Here is a 14,592-nt window from a genome sequence, read left to right on the forward strand (position 1 = left end):
CTTTAAAAAATAAAATAGATGAGGGAGGCTGGGAAGAATAAACTATTAGAAATAAGAAATAATGTGATGATGTGATTAGGCTGTTACCTTAATCAGAATAACCACTGAACCTTGAAAGGATTTCAGCTTGAAAAAAATCTTTTGTCTTTTATTGTGCAGTGACTTCTGTCCTTATTTTCTTCCATACCACTCCTCTTTTGCCTGCAAAATAGTGAAAATATCTTTAAAAACAAATTCAATATTGGCTTTGGAACTGTGTTAGTGTAATGTCTTGAAATAAAGTGGTCATATACATAACCATAAACACTAGTTTATGTAGACTTCTAGACTGATTAGAGATTTAATATCATTGGTTTTATACTCTGTTCACTGCTTCTTACAGGATATTGGCTTTCTAGATGGTATTTACCTTCTTATCATTTAGCACATAATTAGACATAGTTTTAGTTCTATAGTAGATGTCCTGATAATTCTTTTAGTAGATTCTCTGGGTAGGTGTCTCTGATCTTTCTTTTTTAGATACGTTCTCTACAGCAGTGAAGTTTTACTTCATTAGATAGACCCATCATCTCCCTGCTGGTTTAAATAACTTCGTTTTCCCAGTTCACCTACTCATGGGCTCACTATGGTATTTGGATCAAGTTTATCATATATAGACAGAGTTCATTGTGTTCTTATCAACACTACATACAGTCTTTTTCCCTTGTGTCTTTGAGCATAGCACAGAGATGGGTAAGTTTAGGAATAGAGTAGGTATTTATTTACCCTATATGTGAGCTTATGCTATTTATTAATGATAATTTTTTTTACATCCAGCTTAACTTCGTAATGTCAAGAGTCTTGTTTAATAGATGTCCAGTAAATTCATTAAATTCATTCAGTAAATTCATTCTCTGTATAAAACCTTCTTCCAAGTCGTGTTGAAGTAGCTAACAATAATTTACTTTTTGACTTTGAGTTCGCACTGAGTTCGTACTTTGGTTTCATACTTTGAAGGAGGCGGAGATGGGGGTAGAATTTATCATAAATAATTTAGGATTTAATTTTATTACAAATTTAGAATATAAGATTTTTATAAGATAAATTTATCCAGACATTTCAGTTTTCTTGGTAGCTTCATTTCTGCCTTCTAGGAAAGTTACTTCCTCAAATGCTACATTATAATTTTAAAACCCTATTTGGGGGAGTCAGGGTTAGAGGGTAACTATTTAGGATTGACAGCTTTTTGGTTTAGTGTGAAGAGGAATTGTAGACTGATCTGTGTTTTTGCATAATAGAGAATTATATTATTATGATATATTGATGATTTTTATAGCATGAAACAAATATTTTCAGTCCTTTAATATTTTTATTCAACATGTACAGCTTTAGAGTTTTAACAGATGTCTACTTTTCTGTTTAGAAATTTCAGTGAGTTATGGGCTCTACATGCCTGATAAAGTGTTTTCATAAAAGTGTTCAGAGTCCATCTCATCAAGTTTCTTCCTTCTGCAGGTCTCACTTTTATAACAATGAAAGAATTCCATTTTTTGTTGTGTCATAGTGTATGTAGACACAGATGCTCATTATTACAGCATATCTGCTATGTATCATTTTGTAATCCAAATCATACTCTTTCTTTTAGTTCGGTTTTGTCTGGCTTTAGATAAAAACTAATGAATCTTACCCACTTAGATATATCCTGCACCAAACCTTGTACATGTTACATATGAATTATTCATTGAATGAACGTATTTATTAACTTTACAGTTGAAGTCATATGGATATCATGCCATCTAGTTTAGGTGTTTTCCTTATTTTACCTGGTATGAGTTTCTAATTAGGTATCAGTTTTGTATTAAATGAATAAATGAAATTTTAACTTTAATATCTAATGTACAAAATCTGAGGATCAATAGAATTTATGGTTTGTATATTGGTTTAGTACTTACTGGAATAGAAGGGATACTAAAATATTGCACTTGTATTTTTTATATACATGTTTAAGGCATTCTCTTATTCTGTCATTAATTACTAGATATGTATGTAACTTATCACTGGAAGCTCTATATCAGGTGTTCTGTTTATAATTTTTTTAAATCTAATAGAACACAGACTAAAATTTTGGAATTCTAAAAGTAAGTATACACAAGAAAATATTTTTGAAGCATGAATAAGTATTAGGGAAAATGTCTTTATTAGGTTTTAAAATTTGTTTTCATAAAAATTAAGAAAGGGGGCCCCTGGGTGGCTCAGTGGGTTAAGCCTTTGCCTTCAGCTCAGGTCATGATCCCAGGGTCCTGGGATCAAGCCCCACATTGGGCTCTCTGCTCAGCAGGGAGCCTGCTTCCCCTTTCTCTCTGTCTGCCTCTGTGCCTACTTGTGATCTCTTTCTGTCAGATAAAAAAAAAATTAAGAAAGGTTTTGTTTATTAGACTAGAATTGATGCCTTTTTATATTAGGACTCTAAAATGTATTTAGAGAATATTTAAGCAGTTTTATAATATTTTAACATTGTTTTTTTTTTCCATTTTATTTATTTTTTCAGTGTAACAGTATTCATTCTTTTTGCACAACACCCAGTGCTCCATGCAAAACGTGCCCTCCCCATTACCCACCACCTGTTCCCCCAACCTCCCACCCCTGACCCTTCAAAACCCTCAGGTTGTTTTTCAGAGTACATAGTCTCTTATGGTTCGCCTCCCCTCCCCAATGTCCATAGCCCGCTCCCCCTCTCCCAATCCCACCTCCCCCCAGCAACCCCCAGTTTGTTTTGTGAGATTAAGAGTCATTTATGGTTTGTCTCCCTCCCATTATAATATTTTAAAGGAGATATTACCATGCACTAAAAGTAGGTAGCAATTAAATTATTAGGGAGAATTTGATATCAAGAATTGTCAAATTATATTACTTAAAACAATTTTGGACAAAAGTTGTAAGATGTGCAAAGAAACAATAATCCTGACAGTAACACAGGATAAAGTACAGTAAGTAGAAACTCGTGAGGAATCCTAGATAATGAACTAAATAAAGATTTTAAATCAGCTGTTTTAAATTTGTTCAGAGAGCTAAAGAAAACCATTGTAAAGAACTAAAGGAAAGTATGAAAATGGTATCTTACCAAACAGAGGATATCAATAAGGAGAAACTTAAAAAAAAAAAAAATAGAAATTTTGGACCTAAAATAAAAAGACTGAAATGAAAATTTGACCAGACAGTTCAAACTGTAAAGGCAAAGAAAGAATTGGCAGACTTGGATGTGTATCAGGTGATATTAATCCACTCTGAGAAGAAGGGAAAAAAAGAATGAAGAAAAATTAATGTAGACCTGTATGTATGCATACTAGCATAGACAGTCCCCAGAAGGAGAGGAAAGATAGAAATGGATTGAAAGAATATCTCAAGAAGTAGTAGGTGAAAATTTCTGAAATGTGATGAAAAATAATCTGTACATAAGCTAAGAAGTTTGGTGAACTTTAAATTATCAAAAGTTTACAAAGAATTCTTGAGAGCAACGGGGCGCCTGGGTGGCTCAGTGGGTTAAGCCGCTGCCTTTGGCTCAGGTCATGATCTCAGGGTCCTGGGATCAAGTCGCGCATCGGGCTCTCTGCTCAGCAGGGAGCCTGCTTCTCTCTCTGCCTGCCTCTCTGTCTACTTGTGATCTCTCTCTGTCAAATAAATAAATAAATCTAAAAAAAAAAAAAGAATTCTTGAAAGCAAGACAGAATTGACTCATCACATTCTCAAATGCTTCTTCCTCAAAGAGGTAAGAGCTCTTTTCTTCTTAAAAACATGTAGACTTAAAAGGCAGTGAGATGATATATTCAGATGATCTGTTCAGCAGGTTGAAGGAAATAAGTCTAAAACATTTACATCTTACATGTTATATATAATTTATACTCAGCTAAGAAATATCTAGCTAAAGCTTTAAAAATGAAGGTGAAACTAAGATATTCCTAGGTAAACAAAAAAGCTGCAGTAACCCGTATGAAACATGGCATAAGGACAGACATAAAAGCCAGTGAAATAGAATTGAGAGTTGAGAAATAAACCCATACATCTTATAGCCAGTTGAGTTTTCAAAACTTGAACTTTTAACAGTTTAAAGAGGAATAGCCTCATCTTCAACAAATGGTGTTGGGATAACCGCATGTTCACACATGAATGATCAATGTTGGGCTGCTACCTTGAGATATATAAAAAACTTAAAACCAATCAGAGATAGCTGTAGGAGCTAAAATTCAAAACATCTTAGAAAAAAGGGAGGTGTAAGTATTCTCAAAAGTAATGGTTGTTAAGATAGGTCACCAAAAGCACAAGAAAAGAAAAAATACATATATTTATCATGTTTGAAAATACTTCTGTTTCCAAAAAGTACTATGAAGAAGTGAAGTGATAACAGAATGGAAGGAAATATTTGTAAAGCTTATATCTAAGTTCTAGGAACTGGAACATATAAAGAATGTCTGCAACTCAGTAATAAAAAAGCAACCCAATTAAAAATGGAAAAAACCTTCAATACACATTTCTCCAAAGAAGAAAATAAGTACATGAAAGATGCTTAATGTCATTAGTCATTTGGGGGATGCAAATCAAAACCAGAATGAGTTAACCTCTTCACATTCTCTCAGATGGGTATTTTAAAAAATGGGAAATAAGTTTTGCAAGAATGGGGATATTTTAGAAGCCTCCAAGTGGGATTGGTAATATGAAATTTTGTAGTTCTTTGAAAAGTTAAACATTGAATTACAGTATGACTCAGTTATTGCTCCTAACTGTAGACCCAGAGAATTAAAAACATAAAATAGTTGCTATACAAATATTCATAGCAGCATTATTTTTTTTAAGATTTTGTTTTAATAAAGATTTTTATTTAATTTATTTGACAGAGATCACAAGCAGGTAGAGAAAGAAGGGGAAGCAGGCTCCCCACTAAGCAGAGAGCCCAATATGGGGCTCGATCCCAGGACCCCAGGATCCTGACCTGAGCCGAAGGCAGAGGCTTTAACCCACTGAGCCACTGAGGCTCCCTAAGATTTTTTTTTTTTAATTTGTCAGAGAGAGAGAACAAGTAGAGGCAGGTGGAAGTAGAGAGAGAAGTAGACTTCCCCCTGAGCAAGGAGCCCTATGCTGGACTCCATCCCAGGAATCTGGGATCATGACCTGAGCTGAAGGCAGATGGTTAACCGAGGCACCCAGGCTTCCCATTTATGGCAGCATTATTATCCCAATAGCCCCCCCCAAAAAAAAAAAAGGGAAACAGCCATAACGTCTTCAACTGATGAACTGATATTTAAAATTTGATGTCATCATCCAGTGGAATATTATTTGATCATAAAAAAAAAATGAAGCACTGATACATGCTACAAAACAGGTGAACTTTGAAAGTAAGGGGTATGGGACACCTGGGTGGCTCAGGGGGGTAAGCCTCTGCCTTCAGCTCAGGTCATGATCTCGGGGTCTGGGATCAAGCCCCTCATGGGGCTCTCTGCTCAACAGGGAGCCTGCTTCCTCCTCTTTCTGTGCCTGTCTCTCTGCCTACTTGTGATCTCTCTCTCTCTGTCAAATAAATAAATAAAATACTTTAAAAAAAAAAGGAAAGAAAAAAAGTAAGGGGTATTTTGCAAGTCTGAAAGAGGTAGATCTATAAAGACAAAGAGTTGAGGAGTGTTTACCTAGTCTAATTGTGGAGTAAGTTCTGGAAAGAGAGTTAGCCAAAGAATGTTAACGGTATTTTTAGGGGGTGATGGATATAATCTGTAATTAGATGGTGATGATGGTTGCAAAGTATTTGAATTTACTGAAAACCAGTGAAGCTCTAGTTCTTTATTACTATATATTTTTCTAAGATTTTATTTATTCTTTTGCCAGAGAGAGCACAAGCAGGGAGAGCAGTAGGCAGAATGAGGAGGAGAAGTAGGCTTGCCACTGAGCAGGGAGCCTGAAAATACTACATTTTTTAAAAAGGTAGTTGTGTAGAAATCACTTCCTGATGTCTCAGGATAAATTTACTATCCAGAGTTTATTTTTAGACTTTAATTTTAATTTTTTTTATTTATTTTTATTATTTTTTTAAAGATTTTATTTATTTGACAGAAACACAGTGAGAGAGGGAGCACAAGCAGATGGAGTAAGAGAGGGAGAAGCAGGCTTCCTGCTGAGCAAGGAGCCCGGTGGCAGGGCTTGATCCCAGGACACCAGGATCATAGCCCAAGCCAAACTCAGATGCTTAATGACTGAGCCACCCAGGTTATGTAAGTTTAACCTGGACTTTAATTTCTTTTTTAATTTTAGACCTAGACTTTAATTTCTTTTTTCTTTTTTTTTGGTAAGATTTTACTTATCTATTTGACAGAGCGCACAAACAAGCAGCAGGCAGAGGGAGAGAGAGAACTAGGCTCTCTGCTGAGCAGGGAGCACTATGAGGGGCTTAATCCCAGGACCCTGAAATCATGGCCTGAGCCCAAGGCAGCCGCATAACTAAGCCCCCCCAGGTGCCTCAGACCTTAATTTTTAATGGCAGTTTTAAAGCCATAGTGAGATTTACATGGTAAAACGACATTTAAGATTTGTGGGGTTTTTTAAGTTGCTTTTATAATATTTAAGTTGCCTTTATAAAATTTCATTGAAATAATTTTAAGATTGAGATAAGTTGAATTAGTGGGATACCTTTCCAAGGTGGAATTTTCAAGGTGAATTCTAATTTTCTCTAGAAAAGGGTTAGCTTTGCTGTTCTCAGGTAGACCTGACATGTGAATGTGTTTTTCTTACATAACTTTCTAATATTCAGGAGCACACAAATATCTTTTATAAACTATAGGCAAATATGTAACATTTTTCAAGTTCCATCTTCATTAGGTGGTGAGGTCCTCAGGAGTTTTATTTTATGATTACACACAAATTAACATTTGTATGAGCATCTTGTGTGACCTTGTAAACACAAGATATTAAGATTTTTCAGTACCGGGGCGCCTGGGTGGCTCAGTGGATTAAGCCGCTGCCTTCGGCTCGGGTCATGATCTCAGGGTCCTGGGATCGAGCCCCGCATCGGGCTCTCTGCTCTGCAGGGAGCCTGCTTCCTCCTCTCTCTCTGCCTGCCTCTCTGCCTACTTGTGATCTCTCTCTCTGTTAAATAAATAAATAAAATCTTTAAAAAAAAAAAAAAAAAAGATTTTTCAGTACCTTAGAGTCACTTACAAAGTTTCCAAAAGAGGCCGGCTTAACTGTAGTCTCAAACTCCTCAAAGATGAGTCCTTTAAAGAAGTTTTAGATTTATTCAGAACTCTCTTGCCTGAATGCTGAGATCTTTGTCCTATAGTGCTATCTGTTTGACATATTAAAGCTACCTTTAGGGAAATGACTTAGCTCAGTCTGCCAGAAAGGTCAGAAAACATGTATTTAGCTTTCAAAACAAGACTTAAGTATACCTAAGGTCAGAATTAAGGACATGATGGTTGTTTTACCAACAAACTATATAAAACATAGGTAAATGTCCTTGCCTCCTTCACTTTGTATATGGCTAAAGATACCAGTCAGAATGTTTTACTGGTCTAACCTCCAGTTCTGCCCTCTTTTCCCTAACAAGCTATTAGGTCTGTTGATCTGCCCTTGAGTCTCAAAAGGAAGAGTGTTTTTCTTCTTTAGTTTGTTTTTTTTTTTCCAAAAATTTTATTTATTTGAAAGACAGCAATCACAAGTAGGCAGAGAGGCAGGCAGAGAGAGGAGGGAGGCAGACTCCCTGCCGAGCAGAGTGCGGGATATGGGGCTCGATCCCAGTACCCTGGGATCACGACCTGAGCTGGAGGCAGAGGCTTTAACCCACTGAGCCACCCAGGCGCCCCTCTTCTTTAATTTTTAAGGAAACTTTCTTCATCTTTGCTCCTTGTTTTGTCTTCTCCCTTTCCTTCTAAGATCTTGGTTCCATAATTTACCATGTCCCTGACCTCCGACCTCTTACTTTCTTTATTACTCCCAGATTATGAGCATACTTAAGTATTTTTATCATTGATGGAGTTACCTCTTTGATCCTGCAATCCATTCTGACTACTCCTTTGTTCTTTTCTTGCAGTAAACGTCTTAATTTTTTTTTAAAGATATTATTTATTTATTCAATAGAGCACATGCAGGGGGAGCAAAGACAGAGGGAGAGGGTGAAGGAGGCTTCCCAGTGAGCAGGGAGACCATCATGGCACTAGATCTCAGGACCTGAACTGAAGGTAGATTCTTTTTTTTTTTTTTTTTTTTTACTTTTTTTTCCTTTAAAGATTTTATTTATTTATTTGACAGAGATCACAAGTAGGCAGAGAGAGAGAGGGAAGCAGGCTCCCTGCTGAGCAGAGAGCCGGATGCAGGGTTCGATCTTAGGACCCCGAGATCATGACCTGAGCCGAAGGCAGAGGCTCAACCCACTGAGCCACCCAGGTGCCCCTGAAGGTAGATTCCTAACCAAATGAGCCACGCAGGCACCCCTGCGTTAAACTTCCTAAAGAAATTAACATCCATCTTCCATAGAATCCTCAACCTACTTGAGTCTGACTCCATATAGCATGCACTAAAATATTTTAACCAAGCGTGTTAGTGACCTCCAGGTTAGTACAAGCCACTGCAGATGTTCCTCCTTCACTTTGTACTTGTCTTAGGATTTTCTATATTTGTAAGATTTTAGGATGCTGTTTGAAAGCATTTTTGTGCACATGATAAATTGGCATGGGGTGGTCTTAATTTCTAAGTAAGAAACTAAGGTAAAGTGTTAGTGTATTTTTACTTTCCAGTGTTGGTTTTTGAAAGACTAAATTCATCTTAATATTCTGTGTAAGAATATTCTTTGTTATTCTGTAAAAGAATTTTGACTAGACAAATGGAATTTTTGAATCTTTTTAAAAATTTGATGGGAAATTTATAGAACTCTTTCAAAGATGTCAAAATCTAACATCTATCTTTATAAGTCACTGTTAAGCGTCCTGGGATCGAGTCCCACATCGGGTTCCTTGCTCAGCAGGGAGCCTGCTTCTCCCTCTGCCTCTGCCTGCCTCTCTGTCTGCCTGTGCTCGCGCGCTCTCTCTCTCAATCTCTCTGACAAATAAATAAAATCTTTAAAAAAAAAAAAAAGAGAGAGGTCTTCCTAACTGGCTTAGTCTTTACAATAGAGTGAATGATCCTTGGTCTTAGGGTAGTTGGTTTAAACCCCACTGCATAGAATTTACTTGAAAAAAAAATTTTTTTTTCATGTAAAATTTAAGTGATCATAACTATCACCACAGCCTTAGGTGAATTGTTCTTGAGTCATGTTTATATTCATGCTAATAGAAACTATCTAGCTATTATATCATTTATTGACTTATACAAAAATAAACATTGCCTCTAAGAAATGTCATTGAATACATTCTGAAAACTTCAGATATTCACTAAGGTTACTTATGACTCATGGATTTCTTTTGAATTCTGACTAGAATTACTGGATTTACTCATTGTATCTTACCGTAAACGTTCCAACTTTTCTAAACTGCAGAGTTTGCTCTATTTTAAAATGTTAGTGGTATTTTTAACACCACCTTTACAACTTAGTATAAGTATTTTGCAGTGTATATATTAATAAATGCTAGCTAAAAAATAAAAAAATAAAAAAATAAATGCTAGCTATCTTATTAGTACACTTCTTTATTTTTGGTAAAGATTTTATTTATTTATTTGACGGATAAAGATCACAAGTAGGCAGAGAGGCAGGCAGAGAAAAGCTGGGGGGAAGCAATCTCACAGCTGAGCAGAGAACCCAATGTGGGGCTTGATCCCAAGACCCTGGGATCATGACCTGAGCCAAAGGCAGAGGCTTTAATGTACTGAGCCACTTAGGCACCCCTTTTTTTATCACTTTATCTTTTTTTAAAGTTTCTATTTAAATTCCCGTTAGGTAACACAGTGTAATATTAGTTTCAGATGTACAGTGTGGTGATTCAGAACTTACATACAATATCTGATGCTCATCACACATGGAGTCCTTGATACCCATCACCCATTTCTGTTACCCCTACACCACTTCCCTTCTTGTTAGATTCTAAACTTTGAGTCTGTAACTTTTTCATATATGTACTTCCAATACTTACCTAGCCCAGAGTCTAATTACTGTTATGATGTTTTGCTGAATTGAATAAAACATTAATGTCCAACCATAAAGATAAAATATATGTATTTTTATCACATCTAGCAGGGGAACACCAGAAAGGGAACTAAAAGGGAAATGAGAAGACTTGCTAGGTGGATAGAAGAAACGGTCTTTTTTTTTCTGGGCTTTGGTTTCTTCTCGGCTTCGTCTTCAGTTACAGCAGCCAGGCCAGTTTTATCTGGAGCAGAGAGAACATTTCTGTGTTTTTTCTCTAATACATTCAACATCAATAAATCCAGCTTTGTGAGAAGTTAGATTATATTGGCCAAGTTTTCATTCATTAGCTTTTCCTCACTTTCATCTGTGCCAGAGATATCATTGGATGGCCATTGTGGGTAGCAGTGGATAAAAGATTACATTTTATAGGAATTAGTTTATTTATTTTATTTATTTGACAGACATTTTTTGACATATTTGACAGACATATTTATTATTCCAATCCAAGTCTGCTTCTTTGGGACATTATTTTTTGGTTTCCCAATACTAAGCATAATACTGTATTTCATTAGCCTCTTTTATAAAGATTAAGTTATGAGATGTTTGTTCTGTATCCCCTGAATCTCCACTGTCATGAGTCATGTGTGTCTGTATTGGTATCTTTTTTTTTTTTTGTCAAAAAAAATATTTTGTCAAATAATAATGAATGCTATGTTCATTAAGTTATTTGAGAATTCTGTATATTTAAGTATACATTTGCTGCATTTGCCAGCAATGACCCAGACTCAGTTTTATGAACTCAAGGGTGTGCCTCATTCATGTATATACCATGTTTGTGTTTGTGTGCAGCTTTAACTTTAAATATTTTGATAGTAGAATTTATTTTGACAGTGTATGTTTCTGAAAATCTTATTTTGATTAAAAAAAATAAATTCTAATAAGAGACAGATAAGACCACATAATGGTCAAAACACTAATAAGACAGTGCTAAGAAAATGTATTAAGACCAGGATTTGGTTATTTTATTGTAGGACATTCTTCCCATGATCTTTAACAATATAATAATCCTTTCATCTTATGGATAATAGTTATGCAAAGATATAGTATATAATCTCTTTACTTTTGTTAGTTTTTAAGACTACCAGGAATTTGCTTTAAGTAAAATATTTTTTACCTGAATGTCTCATCCCACTTTTAGAATATTTGCAAAATGTTATTTGTTGAATTTCCTACTTTTTAAGATATGAAATTTTATTCAATTTTATTCAATTGAATTTCATTCAATTTTATATGAGTCAAATTAGAGATTGTATTTGTAAAACACTTTTCAAAAAGGTAGTATTTTATTTAAGTGTCTGTTACTGCTATTTATGATGTATTTCTTCTCTTTTCAGTGGATGATGCTGGCAAAATAGAACACGGTGTCTCCTCTGGAATGACCATGAACACAGAGTCAGAAATAGATCCTTGTAAGGTGGAGGGCACTTGCCCTGAAGTAATCAAGGTGTATATTTTTAAAGCTGACCCTGGAGAGGATGACTTAGGTAAGAGGAAAGCTTCAGGATATTATTCATCCTGATCAGCCACTTTAACCTGATTTCTTTTGAGTGGTTTAGATTGAGAACATTTAAAATATTTTCTGAAGATAACTTAAAAAAATTTTTTTGAAGATTTTATTTGAGAGAGAGAGCACAGGTGGGCCGGAGGGTGGGGTGGGGAAGGGCAGAGGGAGAGGCATGCTTCCCGCTGAGCAGGGAGCCCAAGGCAGGAAGTGATCCCAGTATCTTGGTATCATGACCTGAGCTGAAGGCAGATGCTTAACTGACTGAGCCACCCAGGCGTAACTGATGATTAGTTTTAAACAAGGATTTCCATGTAGTAGTATAAAAGTATATTAAATGTAATAAGTGAAACAGGTGGAAATGATGTTTTCAGATAAATTCTTGGAGCTGTCATCTTCCCTGATAGGGGGCACTGTAGACATTGTGGAGAGTGAGCCTGAGAATGACCATGGAGTTGAATTACTTGACCAGAATAGCAGTATTCGAGTACCAAGAGAAAAGATGGTTTATATGACTGTCAACGACTCTCAGCAAGAAGATGAAGATTTAAGTAGGTGCCCTTTTTGTGGGAGAAAATTCTGTTTCTGTATACAGTTAATTTTCTTAAATGCAACTAATTGAAGAAAGTAAACAGTACTATTGTAGATAAGTTGTACTGTCATATACCAAAGAGGAACATTAGTGACTCTTAATGTATGCTTAGGATGTCACTTTAAAAACAAACAGTGGTGAAAGTCAAGAAAGGAATGGTTCACTCAACAAATATTTATGGAGTATTTACTGTGTGAAAATAATTTAATAGATGTGTAACATTTGAAACTTTTGTTTCTTTGAATTCAAACAAGCATTTTTTCTGTCTGGTCTCTATAAACCTGGTCTTAAAGAATTCTACTGATTTTCTAATTAGATGTAGCTGAAATTGCTGATGAAGTTTATATGGAAGTTATAGTAGGAGAGGAGGATGCTGCAGTGGCAGCTGCTGCAGCAGCTGCTGTGCATGAACAACAAATGGACGACAATGAAATCAAAACCTTCATGCCAATAGCATGGGCAGCGGCTTATGGTAAGTCACATACATAGTAGCTCAGAGGATTACACAGTTCTGGGACATGAATTCATTATTGAAAATGATTTCAATAGCTTCAGATTTCAGAAATAGGAAGTACCAGTATAGTGACTTAAAGATGTGAAGGATGATTATTTATAATCTGCCTTTTGCCTTAATTTTTTTTTTAAAGATTTATTTATTTATTTATTTGACAGAGAGAGATCACAAGTAGACAGAGAGGCAGGCAGAGAGAGAGAGAGGGAAGCAGACTCCCCGCTGAGCAGAGAGCCCGATGAGGGACTCGATCCCAGGACCCTGAGATCATGACCTGAGCCGAAGGCAGTGGCCCAACCCACTGAGCCACCCAGGCGCCCCTGCCTTTTGCCTTAATTTTAATAGGAATTTTCTTTGCCTATATTATGTAAGAGATAAATAGAAATTTTTTATCTTGAGTATATCCGGATCATGACTTTACCACTTGAGTGTCATCAAAGGAGTTTGTGGTGCAAAATGCTGTTAAATTTGGAAGCTAGGCTTTTTCTGTTGTCTAGTACATAAATTTCTCCTTAAAGCCCATTACCTGGATGGGGAATTTGTCATTCATGAGTATCGTGGCTTATTGTTGTTCTAGTGAATAAAGAATCCATAATTCTTTATAAAGAACACTGTAATTTTGTTTCTTAATACATGTTGTTAGGTAATAATTCCGATGGCATTGAAAACCGGAATGGTACTGCAAGTGCCCTCTTGCACATAGATGAGTCTGCTGGGCTCAGCAAACTGGCTAGACAAAAACCAAAGAAAAGGAGAAGACCTGATTCCAGGCAGTACCAAACAGGTAAGGGTGCACAAGTTCCACAGTCCAGTGTGCTGTGCAAGCTCTGAGATTAAACCAGTATGTACCCACAGAGGTATTAATGATAGCAATTTAGCTGCTAGATCATACGTTAGCAATTTAGCTGCTAGATCATACGTAGCTTTTGTGTATTGAAGTGAAAAATAATTTTAAGAATTCAGTAATATTCATGAATGATTTCCTGGAATAAAAAGAAATGGGTTTTGAGTCAGACATTTAGGACAGTAAAATCTGAGGATATTTTAGTGGAAATTAAATTGCTAAAATTACATTATTTAACTCTAATGAACAAATAGAAATATTTTGTCAGCATGAAGCAGGCACTTAATAAGGAGCAAGACAAATAATTCAGTTGTCCATTGAATAATTCCTTTCCAGTATAATTTTGTATGCTATTTTTTTTTTTTAAAGATTTTATTTATTTATTTGACAGAGAGAGATCACAGGTAGGCAGAGAGGCAGGCAGAGAGAGTGAGAGGGAAGCAGGCTCCCTGCCAAGCAGAGAGCCCAATGTGGGACTCGATCCCAGGACCCTGAGATCATGACCTGAGCCGAAGGCAGCGGCTTAAACCACTGAGCCACCCAGGCGCCCCTTGTATGCTATTTTGTATTACGGTTTTTTAGTAAGTATGGTTAAAGTTTAAGTTACCATAAATTTGGCTTGTAATAATAAAACTGAAAGGTGAACTTTGTTTTTATGAATCATGTTTTATAGATATCCAAATACATGTGGCTTTAAATGTCTATTTATTTATTTATTTGACAGAGAGAGACACAGTGACAGAGGAATCATAAGCAGGGGGAGTGGGAGAGGGAGAAGCAGGCTTCCTGCTGAGAAGGGAGCTCAATGCGGGACTCTCTCCCAGGACCCTGGGATCATGACAGAAGCCAAAGTCAGAGGCTTAATGACTGAGCCACCCAGGCACCCCTGTCTGTTCATTTTAGATTGGGGATGATATGGGTGGTTACATTGAATGAAGTTTCTGAACAGGATTCTCTTTATTACTGGGTTTTGCTATTATCTATTTTGTTGAAGAACAGTGAAAAGAAT

At 36.1% G+C, this 14,592-nt stretch overlaps 1 protein-coding gene across 9 annotated transcripts in view; it reads left to right on the plus strand.

Annotated features, from left to right (window-relative positions):
- LOC123935839 (zinc finger X-chromosomal protein-like) overlaps positions 1-14,592 on the plus strand; it is a 59,682-nt gene that overhangs the window by 41,003 nt on the left and 4,087 nt on the right. For 8 of the 9 annotated variants that reach the window (XM_045996653.1, XM_045996657.1, XM_045996652.1 and 5 more), the window contains 4 exons: positions 11,470-11,619; positions 12,011-12,187; positions 12,545-12,700; positions 13,383-13,523. In XM_045996653.1, the coding sequence (XP_045852609.1) occupies positions 11,470-11,619; positions 12,011-12,187; positions 12,545-12,700; positions 13,383-13,523 (624 nt within the window). The remainder of the gene's footprint in view (positions 1-11,469; positions 11,620-12,010; positions 12,188-12,544; positions 12,701-13,382; positions 13,524-14,592) is intronic. The other variant, XM_045996654.1, reaches the window with a different exon arrangement.

Source organism: Meles meles, chromosome Y (assembly GCF_922984935.1).
Source record: "Meles meles chromosome Y, mMelMel3.1 paternal haplotype, whole genome shotgun sequence".
Classification (NCBI taxonomy): domain Eukaryota; kingdom Metazoa; phylum Chordata; class Mammalia; order Carnivora; family Mustelidae; genus Meles; species Meles meles.